Below are 18720 nucleotides of genomic sequence, written 5' to 3' on the forward strand. Positions count from 1 at the left end.
TTCAATTCATGCACTTTTTAAAGTTGAAAAGCAACCAACAAGCCTATTAAATGAATAAACAGTACAAAGCTCACAAAAATCATCATATCATTTTAAAAAACGTACCTGAGTCTGGAAGCTGACTGTATTTTCCGATCACTGGATTCCAGATCATAAACGGATGAAAGTGCGGCAGAAAGGAAACAAACATACAAATATGAATACAGAACGGGAAGCACTACAATTAAACGCCAATAATTAAAAAGTAAAGAAAACAAAGTGGCACTTTAAAATAGCTCCTTTCCCCCTCCCAAAACATTTTCCTTTCAGTGCTATGGCAGGGCGGAAATATTTTTTTCTTTCCAAACTGCCTAACGGGGCATGCAATTTCCTGCCTTATTCCCAATGGAAGGATAGAATTCTAATGAGATGATAACAATAAAAAACACAGCGGCGAAGCATTCTAGACCTAGAATTAGTGCAGAGACTAAGCAAAGGCCTTTATGTTGGTAATGAAGGGAGAATAAAAAACAGAGTCATGATTTGCTGTAATACCCAGAGGGCAGAGCCAGCAGGGCTTTGTTAGAAAGCAAAACCCTTTGATTTTCTTTTTTACCCTTGTGTTGCTTAGCTTGGATGTCTTTGCCAAAACACAAACTTTAGTATGCAGCCTGAAAAATTATTCACAAGCTGCTTATGGCCCATGCATCTTAAAAAAGTGATCAGAATGCACAATGAAAGTAGCATTCATTCTTGCTCAAAATCTGGTGCCCAGAAATGCAAGTTGCACAGACTCTTTGTTTGCTGTACAAATTCAGGAGATGCCACTCGGCCTGCCTGTTTCAAGTCTCAGGACTCATCAGCTAGGGATGGCCATAACATGGGACCCTAACTCTTCAGTTCTGTCCCTCTATTTTTATTTTTTACTTTGTTTCTCTCCCTATGTGGACCTAAAGTGGCTTATAACATTCTCCCCTTCTCCATTTTATCCTCACAGCAACACAGTGAGGTAGGTTAGGCTAAGTATGTATGACTGGCCAAAAGTCACCCAGCAGCATTCCACGGCAGAGTATTTTTTACATAACTTCATCTCATGTTGATGTAATGTTTATATTCTGCTTATATATACTTGTACTTGGCCTGATGGTAGGTTTTCTGTTTTATTCAGAATGGATAATACACTCTGGGTTTAGTGACTGAAAATACGCTTGTACAAAAAGCAAGCAGAGGAAATAGGAAGAATACAAAGGGGAACAATCTGTTTTGCTGTCAATACTATGCCAGCTGTATCCTAGATGAGCAAATAGTCCACCTTCCCCCTATGAAATCTGCTGCCAGTTAAAAATTAGCCACAACGAAGTGGTCGGGATGAGGTGATTTGCAGAGTTGGCTGTAAGAACGGGAAAAAAACAAATGATCTGTCTACATCCCTGGACACTGTCCCTCCAAACTGGATCTGCCTGAGGAATGGGTAATAGCTTCAGGATGGGCAAAAGGAAGTTCTTGTTTACTCAATAAATAACTAAATTGTGGGATGTGCTGCCAGCAGATGCAGTGATGGCCATTACCACAGAGGGTTGTAAAAGGGGATTAGACAGATTCATGGAGCAGAGGACCCATCGATGGCTACTGGCCATGGTCAACCTCAGAGTAAACCTCTGAACACTAGTGCTAGGAGGCAATGTCAGGGGAAGGCTTTTGCCACATTTGCTGTCCCTCCAGGGCAACTGGTTGGCCACTGCGTGAAACAGGATGCTGGACTAGACGGAGCAGCTCTTTCTTGACAGCTGCTCCCCAGCATATTTTTCCATCTACAGCTAGTCCCAGGCTAGCCTGATCTCGTCAGACCTCAGAAGTTAAGCAGTGGAGGCCCTGGTTAGCATTTGGATCGGCAGCCTCCAAGGAACATCAGGGTCATGATGTAGAGGCAGGCAATGGCAAACCACCTCCGAACATCTCTTGCCTTACGGTGTTGCCATAAGTCAACTGTGACTTGATGGCACACATGCACACACACACACCAAACAGCAGTTAGAGTGTCTTGTGCAACTGGGAAGAACAGTGCTCTGTCAAACAGCGTCAAAGGCACACAGCAATTCAACATCCCCACTCACGGTTGAGAAGGCCTAGTTGTAGAAGTGAAGCCAGAGCCGTAAGGATCATGAAAAGCAACAGCCCCCCTCTCCGCCCAAGGAATCCAACAACTGGACACATGGCCAGGCAGGACGCCAGTGTAATCCCTGCCATAGTATAGTAGTCTGCGTAGAAGTTGTCAGTGAGTGACTGTTGAGCTTCGTGACCCATCATACTCTTTGCAAAGCAGTGGTGTATCCCGTACCCGGTCAGCCTGTGGGAGAGAAAGAATAATAACAGGGTGCTGTCAATGAACAGCCAAGCAGAATGTGAAAGAGAACCCAAAACTAATATGCAAACAAACCAAAATGACTCAGGTCAGACCAAAAAGGTTCACGCATAGAAAAGAGAGGGGGAAAAGGTTCCACATAACGGACTCTCTCCTCCTCACTTTGCATTTTAAGACCAGTCTACTCATGCCCTGACCTGGATAGCCCCATGCTAGCTTGATCTTTTCAGATCTCAGAAGGTAAGCAGGGTCAGCCCTAGTTAGAATTTGGATGGGAGACCACCAAGGAATACCAGTGGCGTGATGTGAAGGCAGGGAATGGCAAACCATCTCTGAATATCTCTTGCCTTGAAAACCCTACGGGGTCACCATAAGTCATCCGTGACTTGACCACACACACACACACACACACACACACAACACATTATCATAGCCAGGTGGCAGGCCGTTTCCAAGCAGCACCTCTCATTGCTCTGCCACAATATCCAGCATGGCCTAGAACTGGATGTGCTTCTGGGAACATCTGGTATGGACTGACAAAGAAACTTCCCAATGAAATCAGAAGGGTCCGGACATTACTGTGGGGAGAGGTGACTTGCTATGTCAAAGAAGTTTGCCACAAGGATAAAGTAAAAAGCTAGCAGAGCCGCTGCAGGTTTTTCTGGTCTATGCACGGGTGGGGAAGAGCTCTTAAGATCTGCTTACATTCCAACATAGCAACAGTTCTGCTGACTTGGTGCAAACAATTACAGGTGGGAAGATGTAGATTGATGAAAGCTGGGATTATGTCATTTTGGAGGGGTTTATATGTGGTGGAAAGTGCTGTCAAGTTACAGCTGACTTACGGTGACCCCCTGGGCCTAGGGTTTTCAAGGCATGTGACGTTCAGAGGTGGTTTGCCATTGCCCGCCTCCGTGTGGGCTGAGAGAGTTCTGAGAGAACTGTGACTGGCCCAAGATCACCCAAGCAGGCTTCATGTGGAGGAGTGGGGAATTGAACCTGGTTCTCCAGGTTAGAGTCAACTGCTCTTAACCACTATACCACGCTGGCTCGGGGGGGGGGTGTCGATATAACACCTAGCAAATTGCTGCTATTGTGTCAATCAAGGCTGTGAAGGCCCCAATCATGATCAAAATTCTGTCACCTGGACAAGTTATGCTAATTAAACAAGGTTGAAGACTACGCAGGACGCTGAAACCATGCCCTCCTTACTACTGGAAATCTTGAACGAGTTTCCCCTTTAGTGGAGGATACTGTTCATATGCTACAAAGCCAATTTTCAAAAGCATAAGGACTTACTTAAAAAAAAAGCTGAAGGGAGAAATTGGTCAGCTGGTGCTTGACCCTTCTCCCATGACTTATCTCCTCAGCTGGGGCAGGAAGAGAAAAAGTTAAATACCCTTCTGCCATTTCCTGCTTCTCTCTGGGAAATGTATCACATGTTTACCTTGCTCTTCCTCCAAGGAGCTCAAGGTGACCTATATGGTCCCTTCCTTATTTGTTTTATCATTGCAACAAGGCTGTTAGATAGGGTTGCCAGGAAGGGCTTTGCCGGCAACGTAATGATATAGCCATGGATGCACTCATGTTCCCCATGTGCTCACAAGCAAAGGCTGCACATTGCCGGGGGACATTAGGGCAGCTCTGGCATTTGGGGAAAACTCTACTGTTTAACTTAAGAGTTTTGCCCAAATACCAAAGCTTCCCCATGTGATGGTCTGACATCACTTCTGGGTGCACAGTGAGTGACATCAGTGCATCAGGACGCTGCTGATGTGTTCCCCCCATTTCCCCCCATTCCCCCCTCCCACCAGCCAGCTGAGTTGCGGCAGGGAAGTGCTCACTGGTGGTGGAGAAGCCCCCGCCTCCTGCAGGTGAATGGCGGCCCTGCTGTGAGATGAGAAAGAGTGACTGGACCAAGGTCACCCAAGTGAGCTTTATGGCTGAGTGGGGGATTTGAACCCAGCTCTCCCGTGTCCTAGCGCAATAACACTCTCTCCACTTTAGAGTGGAGAGCCTACGGGAAAGGTCTCCTAACACATGTTGTAGGCAGAAAGCACCATTCTACTTTGAGTCTGATCCAACCGCCAATTCCCACTTTGAAGAACAACCTGATCTCCTACTATTTAACGAACACACACCTACGGTTCTGTATTCCCAGTGCTGAGACATTCTCAGTGCTGAGAAATTCTCAATTTCTTTATCATTGCCTATGGCCACTAGTACAACACACTGGACAGGAGGCATAGTTCTACTTACGAGTTTATGCACAGAACAACAATGTTTTTCCAGAGTTTTCTGGTTTCTAACACTTTAATGATGCAGACCTTCTTCGGCCTCCTGGCAAGCTCTTTCTCTAGTTCTGAAATGAAAGCAAAATTTCACATTTGAAAAAGCTGAGTTCGACAAAACAGAGCAGACAAGCAGCAGTATATGGCTGTTCTAATTAGAGCCAGAGACTTCTCTGCTCCTTCCTTCAAGAGTCCATAATATGGTAGATTTCATTTGTCCGCTACATGTTTGCTGCAGACTCAAGTTTATTTACTGTGAAGAGAAAGAATTCAATTTCTGTATATCTAATTACTAAACCTAACTCCAGAGTATGGATCAAAAAATGGATGGAAGTACAGAATGGGGAGATGTTTTCACACCTCTGGCAAGCAGAATTTTAAAATCTTTTTTTTTTTAAAGGAACAGATAAAATTAAGTTTTTAAATGCCAAAGTCTTGCAGTATTACCTGGTGAGATCTCAGCAGTCATTGGATTGCCTAGGCAACTGCAGACACTGGTCTGTGGTTGCCTAGATAATCTGAAGTGGCTACTGCAGTTTCATTTTGAGACCTGAAGTGAGGGAAGGGGAGGTGGGCACTGGGCAGGTAGAAAAGACAAGAAGGAAGATTGGGGGGGGGGTGGGGAGAAAAGTCAGAGTGCAGGGAGGGAGGAAAGAAAAACTGAACAACAGAAGGGAGATGCAGCTCCAGCGAGGAAAGGAAGCGGGGAAAGGGAAGAAGCTACAAGCAGGAAGGAAAGATTGTCTGAAGAGAAAATGGCCTATGGGGGAATTGAGAAAAGGGGGTGGTAAGGAAGAAAAGAAGGAAGGAAGCAAAGAAAGTGGAGCATCTGAATGACTGTGAAGAGGCGGGAAGGAGAGAAAGTGGAAGTAACATGGGGAAGACTACTGGGAGGAGCAGAAGGTTTCCCCATCATCAAATCATGGTAGGTCTCCTGCTTGTCTATATCTTCTATGGATCCTATGTTCAAGCACCATTTCTTTGGCTTGAGTACAAACTTGTAAATGACTTTGCTTTCTAGATTCTATGCCAGGGGTGTCAAACATAAGGCCCGGGAACCAGATCCGGCCCCTTGAGAGCTCTTATCCAGCCCCCGAGCCAGCCAAGGCAGCTCCCCCTGCCCCACTCTCCATCTGGGTTGGCGAGACCACTGCGGGGTCCCCAGCTGGGACAGCTCCCCCCACTCCCGAGGTGTCAATTTTCAAAGACTGTTAAATAAAATAAAATACTGTAAGAGTGTTATTGTTTTAAGTATGTTTGTATTTTAGTAAAAAATAATATCATAAATTGGCTTTGCCTGTGTCTTCTATAAAGTTTGTATCCCCAGTACCTAGTGTTAAATTTTATGGTACACATGGCCCGGCCCAACCAAGTGACATTTATGTCATATCCAGCCCTCATAACAAATGAGTTCGACACCCTTTTTCTACGACATAGAATATTGTGAGCCATGAAAGAAAATATTCTGTCACAACCAGAGTATATCATAGAAACTGCCCAGGCTGAGCCCTGCTGGATCCCTGTACAGTATTCTTCTACCCACTTGATGCCTGTATGCGCTCCTCCTCAGCTGATTCCCTTCTTACTGTCGTCTCTTTGACGACATTCCCACAGAATTTGACGTTTCAAGGTTATGCATCTTTGTTTCAGATAGCTATGTTGTTTTCAGAGTAGAAATTGGGCTGTAATAAGCTTCAAACAGACATTTACCTCATTGCCTGTGCAAAGTAAGAATTGCCTTCGAGTGACAATTCCAGGAAAAAATCTTTTTTTAAGGCTGTTGATATGAGATGTATAAGTAATATAGATAAGTGGGCTAGTAATTTTTGCCGACTTTTGCAAGGCTGAATTTCGCTATAGAAGCTTGGAATTAACTGGACTTCCTCTTTTCCATATACACAAGAAATTTCCTGCGATGATTTTTCGTGCAGTGACTTGGGGAAATGTCCAAAAGGGAAAAAGATGTTTTACTCATATTCTGGCAAACTTTATTACATCCTTTCCTGTACACCACAGGCATTGTTATTTGTAACTTTTGAAATTCAAGGATATTACAGAAAAACAAGTACACACCTAAAGAAATCATTCCATTTGTTAAGAAATAAGATTCTCCAAACAATATAGTAGACCAGCAACCATATACCCAATAGATGAATATACCGGCAACCTTTTTTGCTACCCTTAAAAGTTGTTTTTGGAAACATGAGTTTGTAGAGAGAATTAATCCTGCAATCTTAAAGTCACTTTCCTGTGAGTAAGCCCCACTGAATAAAATGAGACTTACCTTTTGAGTAGATATGCATAGGATTGTTCCCTAAAGCAACTGTGTTCAAACATTGAACATGGGTTGCTGCAACAGATTTTTAATTTTTATGTTGGTTGTTTTTAACTATTAGGATATTGTTTTATTATGCTGGTTTTGATTTTATTGTCTGTTTACTGTTTCTCAATATCTTATTAATTGAAAGCTGCCTTGAGAACCTTTTTAGATGCAAGCTGGGGATAAAATATTCGAAATACTGCAAGCCTTCTATCAATACAATGTATAAACTGCATAACTGCATAAATGTGAACAGGAAATGCATTCCCTAATTAAGTAGCACATCTCACTATGTCCCCTTCTGCTGAGTAAAGAAACAGGATTCTCTCATATAAACCCTGGAAAAACTGCAGATGATTTTGCATCATCACAATACCAAAGTAATTCTGCAAAGGCAGAGTAAATTGTAGAATTGGTTAGAACAAAAGAAAAGCCATGCTGGATCAGACCAAGGCCCATCAAGTCCAGCAGTCTGTTCACACAGTGGCCAACCAGGTGCTCCCAGGAGGCCCACAAACGAGACAACTGCAGCAGCACCATCCTGCCTGTGTTCCACATCACCTAATATAATAGGCATACTCCTCTGATACTAGAAAGAATAGGTATGCATCATGACTAGTATCCATTTTTACTAGTAGCTATGAATATCCCTCCCCCCCCCCCCATGAACATGTCCACTCCCCTCTTAAAGCCCTCCAAGTTGGCAGCCATCACCACATCCTGGGACAGGGAGTTCCACAATTTAACTATGTGTTGTGTGAAGAAATACTTTTTTTTATCCCCCCCCCCCACATATTTTACCCCCCACCCACGTTTTAAAGGATCGGGTCCTCATCAGTGCAGTACTGTTTCCTATATATTTAGCACTTCCACTTTGTCAGGCTCTTCTTTTGCAATAGGACAATTTAACTATTCTTTTCTTTTTTAGAGACGAGGGCCATTTATTATTCCCTGTCCAGGACCATGTCAGCAGAAATGCACCCTATATCCATATCTTAAGTTCATTGCAGAAGTCATATGAGATGGAAACCATCTCATATCCATTTCACAACCAAAGACGTAACCTCAATGGAGCTCCAAATAATGCCTGGCTCTAAGGTACATCTTCATTGTAAAAAGGACATGCAAGTAACTGATCCAGTATGATAGTTCGTCTGATTTTGAAGATACTTCACAGTGGGTAGCCCTGTTAGTCTGTTTGCAGTAGTCAAAAAGGGCAAGAGTCCAGTAGCACCTTAAAGACTAACAAAAATATTTTCTGGTAGGGTATGAGCTTTCGTGAGCCACAGCTCACTTCTTCAGATACAGCTAGAATGTGACTCCATCTGTCTTTAAGTAGAGGAACAGTATGTAAATGTGAATAGCAGGCTTGATGGGATTAGGTGTGATATGCAGAAGAGTCTGTGATGTCCAGGGGAGATGGGTGTGGAGAAATCAGCATTAATAAAGACCTTGCATTCATGGCCCATTACCAATGCTGATTTCTCCACACCCATCTCCCCTGGACATCACAGACTCTTCTGCATATCACACCTAATCCCATCAAGCCTGCTATTCACATTTACATACTGTTCCTCTACTTAAAGATGGAGTCACATTCTAGCTGTATCTGAAGAAGTGAGCTGTGGCTCACGAAAGCTCATACCCTACCAGAAAATATTTTTGTTAGTCTTTAAGGTGCTACTGGACTCTTGCCCCTTTTGAAGATACTGTGAGCCTTGTGTTGCGAGTCTTAAAAATAACATCACAAGAAGTCCTAAATTACCGAGCCAGAATTTAAACCAAGATTTCCCCCCAAAGTCTAAATCCAGCATTTTGGAGCCATTATATTGATGCTACACATACACTAAGATGCCTACCCTAATTCCGCCTACATTTTTTCTGTACACATTCAGCAAAGGCCTTTTTAAAGGTTGCCTCTACCCTCATTAACATCTTTGAAATACTTCAAGCCTGCCTCCAGAACATCATGGGTGGTTTGCCAGATCAAACTCCTGTTGGTAGATAACAAACCTGGCACCCCAAGGAATTTATACAGTGACTATTAATAAACAACACAACACACACATGGCAAGTTTCCAGAGACAATATTAGGTCTGAAACACAGGTAACTGCTAGACAAATCCCCACAAAGAGTAAAATAGCTAAGGAAGCAGTTTGGTTATATGGTGTACTTTCTCCAAACCCTCTTTGTTTATGTATATCTCAGGGTACCAGATACTTCACCCACCCAAGCAGAAAGGTCAGCACCGTAGTTGCTTCAGTGTACTTTCCTTGTTTGCATGTAAAGGCTGAGCTACATGACTAGCAGACTCCTATGATCTATTTATTGCTGAGTTGTACCTCTTTCAGAACTGCAGATGATTGGTTGAAGGCTCTCCTCCGTATAAAACAAACCCCCCCACTTCCTCCACATACAAAACTAACATGCTAGGGAGACATCATCCCTGACACACCTGTTTTGTATGTGCAGGGAGTTCTTTAAAATATGGGGGACCATTCTGAGAATTGCCTCTCCCCTTCTGTGCAGAGTGGAGCAGTACTGCTCATTAACATGTAAAGCTGTTGAACACAAGAGCTCAGCTTTCAGTGAACATGTCTAGGGCCCTGATGGAACTCTGCAGCCTGGAGAAAATGTGTTTATACATTACCTCCAGTCTGGCTGCTTCCCACATCCCCCATCTGGGATTCCCCGACCGCAAGCCCATTAGAGCTCCGTGACGGGTTGTTGTTTTCCTCACTTCCTGGCAGAGCTGTGGCGGACCACCTGTCGCCTGTGAGAAGGAGCCAACCAAACAGGTAAATGAAGCTTGTTGGATTGACTGAGGGGGAGAGTCAGGACAGGAAGGGGTAACGGCATGCTCCACTAGACTTGTATTGTATGGTATTTCTAATAAAAGTTAATTGTTGTTTTATAGTTCTAATAATTCTTCCCAATATTAAAAATTGAGTCCCCCCCATATTCAATACCATATACTCAATACAGTGTATCAAAGAGATTTTTCAAAATTTCTAAGTATCATATCAACAAACTCCTTTTCTGTTCTCCATTTGTAAGAATAAAATAAATAGTATGCTTTCCATTTGGCTTGGAACGCTTTGATTGGTCTTTTATTCACATCATTTGTCAATTTTGCCATTACTGCATATTCAGCTAATTTGCTCTTCCAGTCCTCTATGGTTGGGCACTCTTCTGCTTTCCATTTTGTTGCAAATGTAACTCTGGCTGCCATAATCACATATCTGAACAGTTCTTTTGAAGTTTTTGACAGATTTTTGGCAAGATGCCCAATAGCATACTCTTAGCTTCTATTGGAAATTTGATTTTTAAAGTGTTCTCAATTTCAGCTTGTATCTCTTTCCAATATTTCTTTCTTATTGCATGTCCACCAAATATGATAAAAGGTTCCACCCACCTCCTTGCATTTCCATCATTTCCCTTTGAATTCTTTGTTCATCTTCTCAATGTCTTTTGGGGTAATATACCACCGATAAAACATCTTATACCAATTTTCCCTTACTGATAGACTGGCTTTAAATTTTATGGTTTCTGTCCATAAGGTTTCCCATTGTTGGAAAGATATTTCTTCCTCAACATTCTGTATCCATCTAACCATACATGTCTTAACTTGTTCTGTTTCTGTGTCAAATGGAAGTAATAGCTTTTAAATTCATCCTAATAAGTCATCCTTTTGTTGCATTATCACTCTTTTACATTCAGTCGATTCCCTTATTACTCCTCCTGCCGTGTGAATGTCCTTTTTCAATCTTGAGACTAGTTGAAAGTATAACAGCCATTATACATTTTATCTTCATCCTTCATCTTTTGCCACGATTTAATTTCTTCTTGAGAATCCATCATATCTCCATATGTTATCTAATCATTGTTTTTCCTCACATATTTATCATAATATGCTTCTATGGGAGAAAAAAATAAGGGTGATATTGAAGGACTAACTCTTCTTCAAGTAGACTCCCAAATTCTAAATGGACCATCTCTAGTTACATGGCTTCCATTTTGTATTGTATTTCAAAATGATTTTTTAATCCATAGATAATTATGTAAGCCTTCTTCCAAATCTGTAGTTTCTAATTTTATTGCTCTTTGCTCTGGATTTTTAATCCAGTCCACAATCAAACAAGGCAAACTGCTCGGTAATATAGTTTAATATTTGGTACTGCTAGTCCTCTTTTTTCTCATCTTGTAAGACTCTGAATCTGATTCTTGGCTTTTTGCCATTCTATATGAACCTGTTTACTGTTTCTGCCATTCTTTCAAGGTTTTTTCCCCCTGTATATAGATTAGTAATATCTGGAATAAAATTTTTAGTTTTGGCAATACATTCATTTTTATTGTAGGAATTCTTCCTAGCCATTAAATGTTAAGTATCTGTATCTTCTCCCACACCACTTTATAGTTATCTTTAAACAGTGTATCATTTTGTCCAGTCAAGTTTATTCCCCAATATTTAAATGGAAGTATTAATTTCTTGACCATCACTTCATGGCAAACAACCTCCCTTCCACTATATTATTATTTTATTACTGTGAAGTGTAACTAATTTCTTTCCTGCTTTCTAGGGTACGTACTACCATCTCCATATAAATTAGGAAGTGGTTCCAGTGATTCCTCACTGGGACTTTACTGCCCTGTCCCCATATTTATTGCTATTTTTGCTTTGGCAAAATTAAAGAGAAGGAAATGTTCTCCACAAAATTTGTGGCAAGTTTGTTTGTATTATCCCATCATGTCTTTTTCTGATATTTTCCCACAGCAGTGCAGAAAGGAAAATAATATGGGATTGCCAAGAAGCAGGTATGTCCCATTTCCTAATAGCAATGGATCAAAATCTGCAACTAACATTATTAGAATACGTCTACTGATTTGTATATTGCTGCAGAGATAGATTACTCACATAACATTGAAAAATGGGCTATTGTTCATTCCATTGGTTCTTGAAGTTCAAATGCCTGACTCTCTGCAGTATGAGGAATGGAATGATGTACACAGCCCTTATGCAGAAACGATACCTTTTGCTTAAGCAAAACTTCAGAGAGGGGATGCAACCCATTATTTTCCTTGTATCTTGTGGATTTTTAAGTAAATATATTGAAGGCAAGTTACAGTCCGTTCCTTAGCTCTGGGGCCAAAAGAGCTCAGGAGGTGCTTAAGTGGCTGCGCCGGTGTTCAGGCCGCTTGTGCCGGTGCCTGGGCCACTTGCACCACTGAGAGAGGCAGGGATGCTGGTGTTGGGGCGCTCACGCCTTCCTCCCCACATTGGCCTGGCAGCACAGCACTGGGACACTGGCTCGGCCTTCTGTCGGCACAAGTCCCCGTGTCGTCATCCCGGGGGGGGGGGCATTCCTGGGGGCACAGCTGCTAGTAGGCAGCTTCCTGACCCCTTTCAGGCTGGGAACACCCCCTCCAACTACAGCGTTGCTGTGCCAGGTTTTTCCTGGTGCAGCCTCGCTGTTTTCAATGGGGAAAGTGCCCCATTTTCTGCAAAAAAAAAATAAAAAAATGTTAAAGGCTTTTTTAAGCCTTTTGGTGGCCAGGGAACAGCTTTGGTCCCTGGCTGCCGAAAGGCTCAGGAATGAGCTGTAAGAAACAAACCTACATTTCCAACAATATCATAAAAACACAGAACCTACAGAGAATGAATTCATTTCCTTTTAAAAAAGCAAAGCAGCCCACAGAATGTAATTTTTGCTCAGGTGACAACTTGAGTTTTTTAGGAGGGTGTCTGCACGGCATAAAAACAATTCATTTGCCTGTGTTATCACAGTGTATCACAGTAATCGTCACAACCACTCACCAGGCATAACTCCTTTGATATCGCATTCTGTGTTTGTCCTGTTCTTGTGAGTTAAGTGAAGGATGAGCTTCTTTGCTGCTTCAAACTGCTGCGTGGCCATCAGCCACCGAAGGGATTCTGGGAAAATACTTCAAAGATGAAGAATAAATTAGTGGAGGCTTCCAAAAAGCTGTCAATAGGAACTTCTGTTGGTATGTATAATGACTGTAGTTTCAAATAGCACAAGAGCAAAGCTGATGTGTACACTGAACCCAGTTTATGTTTATTACATTGCATTTAGTGTCAAGGAACCATTACTTATATAAGCATATACAGTTAACCCAGTACAAAAATAAACGGTTTGCAAAAAAACTCTAATTCACACATATACACACACAGTTCAGGGGAAGAAGAGCCCTTCTAATCAATAAATGCCAACAATAGTAGTAACAGTAAAAGGAATGCCCTTTGAAAAAAGGAAAGGTCTTACAGACAATCCTAAAAGCCATTAGGGAGGGACCGTGGCAGACATCTACATGCAAGCTGTTCCAAAACATCAGAGCCAAAGCCAAAATTGTCAGATTGCTAGCTGTGGATGAATGCGCTAGTCAAGCAAACCTTCCCCAAACTACAATTCTCAAGAGGCTTTTGGAATACCTGTGACAATTAAAAACCTTGTCATCAGTAGGACTGACTGTGCAATCCTGAAGGGGGTGGCTGGAGCTGCACAGGAGCCAGCGTGACCCCTGGCTGGCATCCATTCCACTTGTGCCATTCAAAGTGGCATGGACGCTGGCGCAGGGCGACTTATGCTGGTTCCGGGGAGCAACACAGCAGCACGAGCCTTGTGCACTGGCGCTGCCTCCCTGGCAACGTTTTTCCAGGGGGGTGTCCCCAGGGGAAGAACTGCCTTTGGGCAGCTTCCAAAGCCTGTTTGCCCCAGGAACGCACCATTTTGCAGGCATTGGGTTACACCTGCAAAATAGATGGTGTAGCCCCATGGAACTCAATGAGGGAGTTTCATGGGGATTTTTTAAAAGTTGGGTTTTTTATTTTATTTACAGCCTGGGAAGCCTCTCAGGCAGTGGTGCAGCTGTGCCATCCCTGGCCATCAACTAACTACCCCCCCTTAGGATTGGGCTGCCTGAGAAGACAATATAAAGCAAACAGAGAAGAGAGGTGTCTTGACTTAAGCATTGGAGAAAAAGAATAAAGAGTAGGTAGTGGAAAATGGTTGAGAGATGCAGGGAAGAGAGGAGAAAGGACATCTTTTCAGAGGCTGCCATAGCAGTGTCTTCAGGAAAAAACAACGCCACGTAATTTGCAATTAAGAATGACAATTCAATAACTACACTTTAGAAAAGCTGCCTTCTATCAGACTAAAACTACCTTGCTTTTGTTTTCATGCCTTTTTAATTGGTATGGTGCAGTAAAACGAAACATGTGTCTTTGGCACCTTAAAGACTAACAATGTTTTATTTCAGCATAAACTTTCACTGTCTAGTCCGCAGCGGACTCACCAGCCCAGATCAAGAGTGGAGGGGTGGATTCCTCGGCTGGCTTGCCAGCCTCATAAGAGCGTTTGACACCCCTGATCTAAATTGTGAGCTAAAATGGAATATTTGAGGTGCTTGTATTTCAAATATTAACTTCAGTGTGACTCATTTTCTTCCAATCAGAAATGTCTAGCTAGTTCAGATCACGACTTTGAGGTACTTTTCAGGGCTGAACTACATATTCTACATCTACCACGTGATCACCATGGTGACTTACAGCAGGACGCCAGCTGTTGGGAACTCCGTCCAAAAGAACTGCAGGGGCCCAATTCAGATCAAGACACAGAGTGGGGCTCCGGGCTCCCCTCCCCCCATTTCCACTCCCCCAACAGGGCAAATAATGCCTCCTGAGGCTGTTTTGGGTTAGGAAAGCAGCACAGGAGGGAAAGCAGGAGCCCTCCCCCCCCATGCAGCAGTCCTGATCTGAATCAGGCCCCTTTGATGCTTCTAAATGGAGTTTACAGGGAACTCGCAACTCTTGTATGGCAAGTCCTCATGTTAATCACATGGTAGATGTAATGTGTGCACATTATAAGAAACAACAGAAACTTAGTCAAGGCAAAGCTCACAAACCTAACTGGTCCCTACCAGGATCTTTTCATCAATGAGCTTCATTCCAATAACAGTGACTAAGAACACACAAATTACCTTGAAGGACCAGATCAATGCATGTGGGCAGGCATGTATGTTTCTGCCTATGAGGAGGACTTGTATGCTGGGCTGCAGAGAGGTAACCCAGGGACTGGGGCAAAACAGAGAAAATCCTAAACAGATCTACTCGAAATCCTACTTAGTCGATTCAAAGAGACTGTCTCCAATACAGTGCTTAGGAATGAACTGTTAGTCTTGAGGCACTCCTCTTGCACTGCTGTCAATAGATATTTGAGCATATGCCTGCATATTTGAATACATGGACATAATAACTGCATTACATAATTTAATATGTAATATTTAATGGTGATAAACTCATTAACAACTATGAAAGCTGATTAATTAGATAGGCAAACAGGCTTCCCATATGACTCTGTAAATCACTGGCCAAAGGGCAAAGGTCAGGCAGATGCAACCTTGTTTGCCACTAACCTGTGGCAATATGAACCACTACAGTGGGCACCCTCAGCCTTGCAGAGCACAGGATAATTTGCTCCTTTGCCCTCCCCCAGACCCCTGCATGGAGCCAGTAGCCACCTTCTGTTGGGCTGTCCTCATCAATAAACCACCTCAACCTATCCATGGAAGAGAGATCTAACAAAGGTTTTGTCTAACCATTTTCAAAGCCATCAAAGATAGTAGCTATCTTTTGCTTCCCCTGTTTTTGTCAGACCTAAAGCAACTTCCTAGAGCCAGCGTGGTGTAGTGGTTAAGAGCCGGCGGACTTTAATCTAGAGAGCGGGTTCAATTCCCCACTCCTCCACATAAAGCCTGCTAGGTAACCTTGAGCAAATCACAGTTGTTTCAGAACTCTCTCAGCCCACATGGAGGCAGGCAATGGCCAACCACCTCCCAATGTCTCTTGCCTTGAAAACCCTACAGGGTCACCATAAGTCAGCTGTGACTTTCCACCACCACCAAATCATCTTCCAGTCAACTTCACCAGGTGTTCGTGGGTTCGAGTACAGATAGGGAAAGAAAGCTCTATCTGCTGTCTCCTACAAGGATTTTATAAAGCCCCTATTTTTATTTGATGGGGTGATCATGACTGTACAAAATATATTTAATCATGGCATTAATTTATATAATGGTATTACACTGTCGGCATTTCATTTGACTCTCTTTTGATGCTTGGGAAAGAGATGGCATTTAGATCAATACGTCAGTGCCTACGATAGAAATGCAGACCCTGACCTCCCTAGCTAATAGATACTGTTCTCCCATGTTTCATGGTGTTATTCCGGTCTATGGATCTGCAGCTTCCTACTTGTCTTACTTGGAGTCACCCGACATCCACAGAGCATTTATGCTTGCGAGACTTAACATACTCCCTTCAGCAATCCTACAAGGAAGATACAAAGGAATCCCTCAATGACAGGTATTGTCCATGTATGATTGGGGTCCCTGAACACTTAACCCATGTGCTGTTGTATTGTAAGTTTTATATGAGGCCGAGAAATATCTATATTAAACCCCTACTGCTTAGTGTTCACAGTTTCTCAGATCAGCAGCTGGTGATGTACCTTTTGTCCGATAGAGTCTATTCTGTCACCCAACAAGTTGCCAGATTTTTGCTGTCTGTACAAAGGATACGCAAACATCTTGTTCATACTTTTAAGTAATGCTATTTTAATGTAATCCGTTTTATTTGATTCTGTATTTTTGTCCATTTATGTTAATGCCTAATAAAGGTAATGAATCAATGAATGAATCTTTCTCAAGAGTAATTACAAAGTCAGACTAGCTTTAACCACTTTATAGAAACCATATGAAAAACAAAATTTGAGTTGTCCCAATCTTTTGTTGTTCTATCCTTCTAGCCACTTAAAGTATATGTTGCAGTATATCAGATATGATGAAAATTAGAATTGTTACGTTACTGAATGATATTCTTGTAAGATTCCCTTACATTCTCTTGCCTGGCAGCACAAAGTTCCCTTGTAAGAAGCTGAAATGTGTTGTATGCTAAAAAAAAAGGTAAAGGTAAAAGTCCCCTGTGCAAGCACCGGGTCATTCCTGACCCATGGGGTGACGTCACATCTTGACATTTCCTAGGCAGACTTTATTTTTACAGGGTGGCTTGCCAGTGCCTTCCTCAGTCATCTTCCCTTTACCCCCAGCAAGCTGGGTACTCATTTTACCGACCTCGGAAGGATGGAAAGCTGACTCAACCTTGAGCCGGCTACCTGAAACCAACTTCCGTTGGGATAGAACTCAGGTTGTGAGCAGAGCTTGGACTGCAGTACTGCAGCTTACCACTCCGCGCCACGGGGCTCCTATGTATGCTAACATGGCTTACATATGTATGCTAACATAGCTTGTATGCTAACATAGCTATAATCTCAGTATAGATTGCTGAGACAATCTTCCGTTTCTGCTCTTAACTCCTTTATATGGAATCAATGATTTACTATCTCTGGAGAAATTACTAAATGGATTTAAGTACAGTATAACTAGATCCAGTGATATAATCAAGACCAGACACTGTTTGACTAAAATGGAAATTAGGCAACTGGTGGTTTCAATATTAACCAATGAGAAACTGGACACAGGCAAGTACCGCATCTGAATCTCTGGAGCATTCTCCAAGAGTTACCTTTTGTTGGATGATGGCAATGTATCCCAATTTTAAATGGCTAAGTTCCTTGTTCATTACATATCAAACTAGAGCTTGAGGAGATAAAAAAAAAAAACTCTCAGTGGGGAAGAGACAGGTTAGTAGGATTGCCAACAGGCTTGGAAACAGGTTAGTAGAGTTGCTAACAGGCTTGGAGAAAATGTGTGAAAATTAGCAGCTGAAGCTTTTTAAGGGGGGTAGGTAAATGTCCACATATTAAGCCTCTATTAAAGGGACCTTTTTTCTCCAGGCCAGTTGACAAGCTGACACATTAGCAAAAACGTTTCCATTTTTCTCTTCAAAAACAGATATGAGATGCATACCAAACCAGGATTGCCCCCTTTCTGACAAAAAGCTTGTCACTGATTAGTCGCATGTATGAATTCATTTACCTGTAAAAAATCAATAAGCAGAAACTTAACTGTGGTGTTTATAAGTGACAGATACTGACAATTCCTGGAGTACAGAGCTATATCCATTTTATACAATTTTATGGGCATGAATTCTGGGGATTTTAGTTGGAAAGGTTGCTGAAAACTCTCTGGTAAAAATCCCAAGACCCACCCTAACTGCATTTCCTGGTGTTCCTTAGGAGAAAGAATGACTGTTAAACCAGTTTAAGTCTGTGATGAAGATATACACCTTAACAGCAGACACTATCTTAATGATGTGGTCCCAATCAAAGAGTGCCATATACAAGTTCCCTGAATCCAGGTGACCTAAGTATCATATTATGCAAATGTCTGCTAATCATGCAAACCAAGCATATTAAGTTGCTGTGTTATCGACTAGCTGCTTTGCATCTCCTCCTGCTAGCCCCCTCCCCCAATTTGGGAAAGATACTAGAATACAAGTTTTGATTCGTTCAGGCTCTCTTCTGAGACTAACAGCAAAGCTAGTCTGGGAGAAAGGGAGAAGGAGAAAGGCAGTGTGTTTTCAGATCTCTGGTTCTGTCGTGCCAGCACCACATGGCTCTGTAAGTACTAGGGTTGCCAGTCTCCAGGTGGTCGAGAAAAAAATTAAGTACCAAACAACAACTGGAATGCAAACACAAATTTAGTGCAAGTGAAAAATCAGTGCAGAAAGTGAAACAATGACAAACATCACAATACAATTCTAGAATACATTGCTCCCAACGGAGTCTTCAAT

The 18720-nt window shown here is 42.4% G+C and overlaps 1 protein-coding gene across 3 annotated transcripts in view; it reads right to left on the bottom strand.

Moving 5' to 3' along the window:
• SLC22A23 (solute carrier family 22 member 23) overlaps positions 1-18720 on the bottom strand; it is a 119640-nt gene that overhangs the window by 12064 nt on the left and 88856 nt on the right. For 2 of the 3 annotated variants that reach the window (XM_056854313.1, XM_056854314.1), the window contains exons 5-8: positions 12769-12896; positions 4601-4703; positions 2094-2326; positions 106-138 (exon numbers count right to left, since the gene is read on the bottom strand). In XM_056854313.1, the coding sequence (XP_056710291.1) occupies positions 106-138; positions 2094-2326; positions 4601-4703; positions 12769-12896 (497 nt within the window). Of the gene's footprint in view, positions 1-105; positions 139-2093; positions 2327-4600; positions 4704-9603; positions 9727-12768; positions 12897-18720 lie in introns of all 3 variants that reach the window. The other variant, XM_056854312.1, reaches the window with a different exon arrangement.

This window comes from Euleptes europaea, chromosome 8 (assembly GCF_029931775.1).
Source record: "Euleptes europaea isolate rEulEur1 chromosome 8, rEulEur1.hap1, whole genome shotgun sequence".
Lineage (NCBI taxonomy): Eukaryota > Metazoa > Chordata > Lepidosauria > Squamata > Sphaerodactylidae > Euleptes > Euleptes europaea.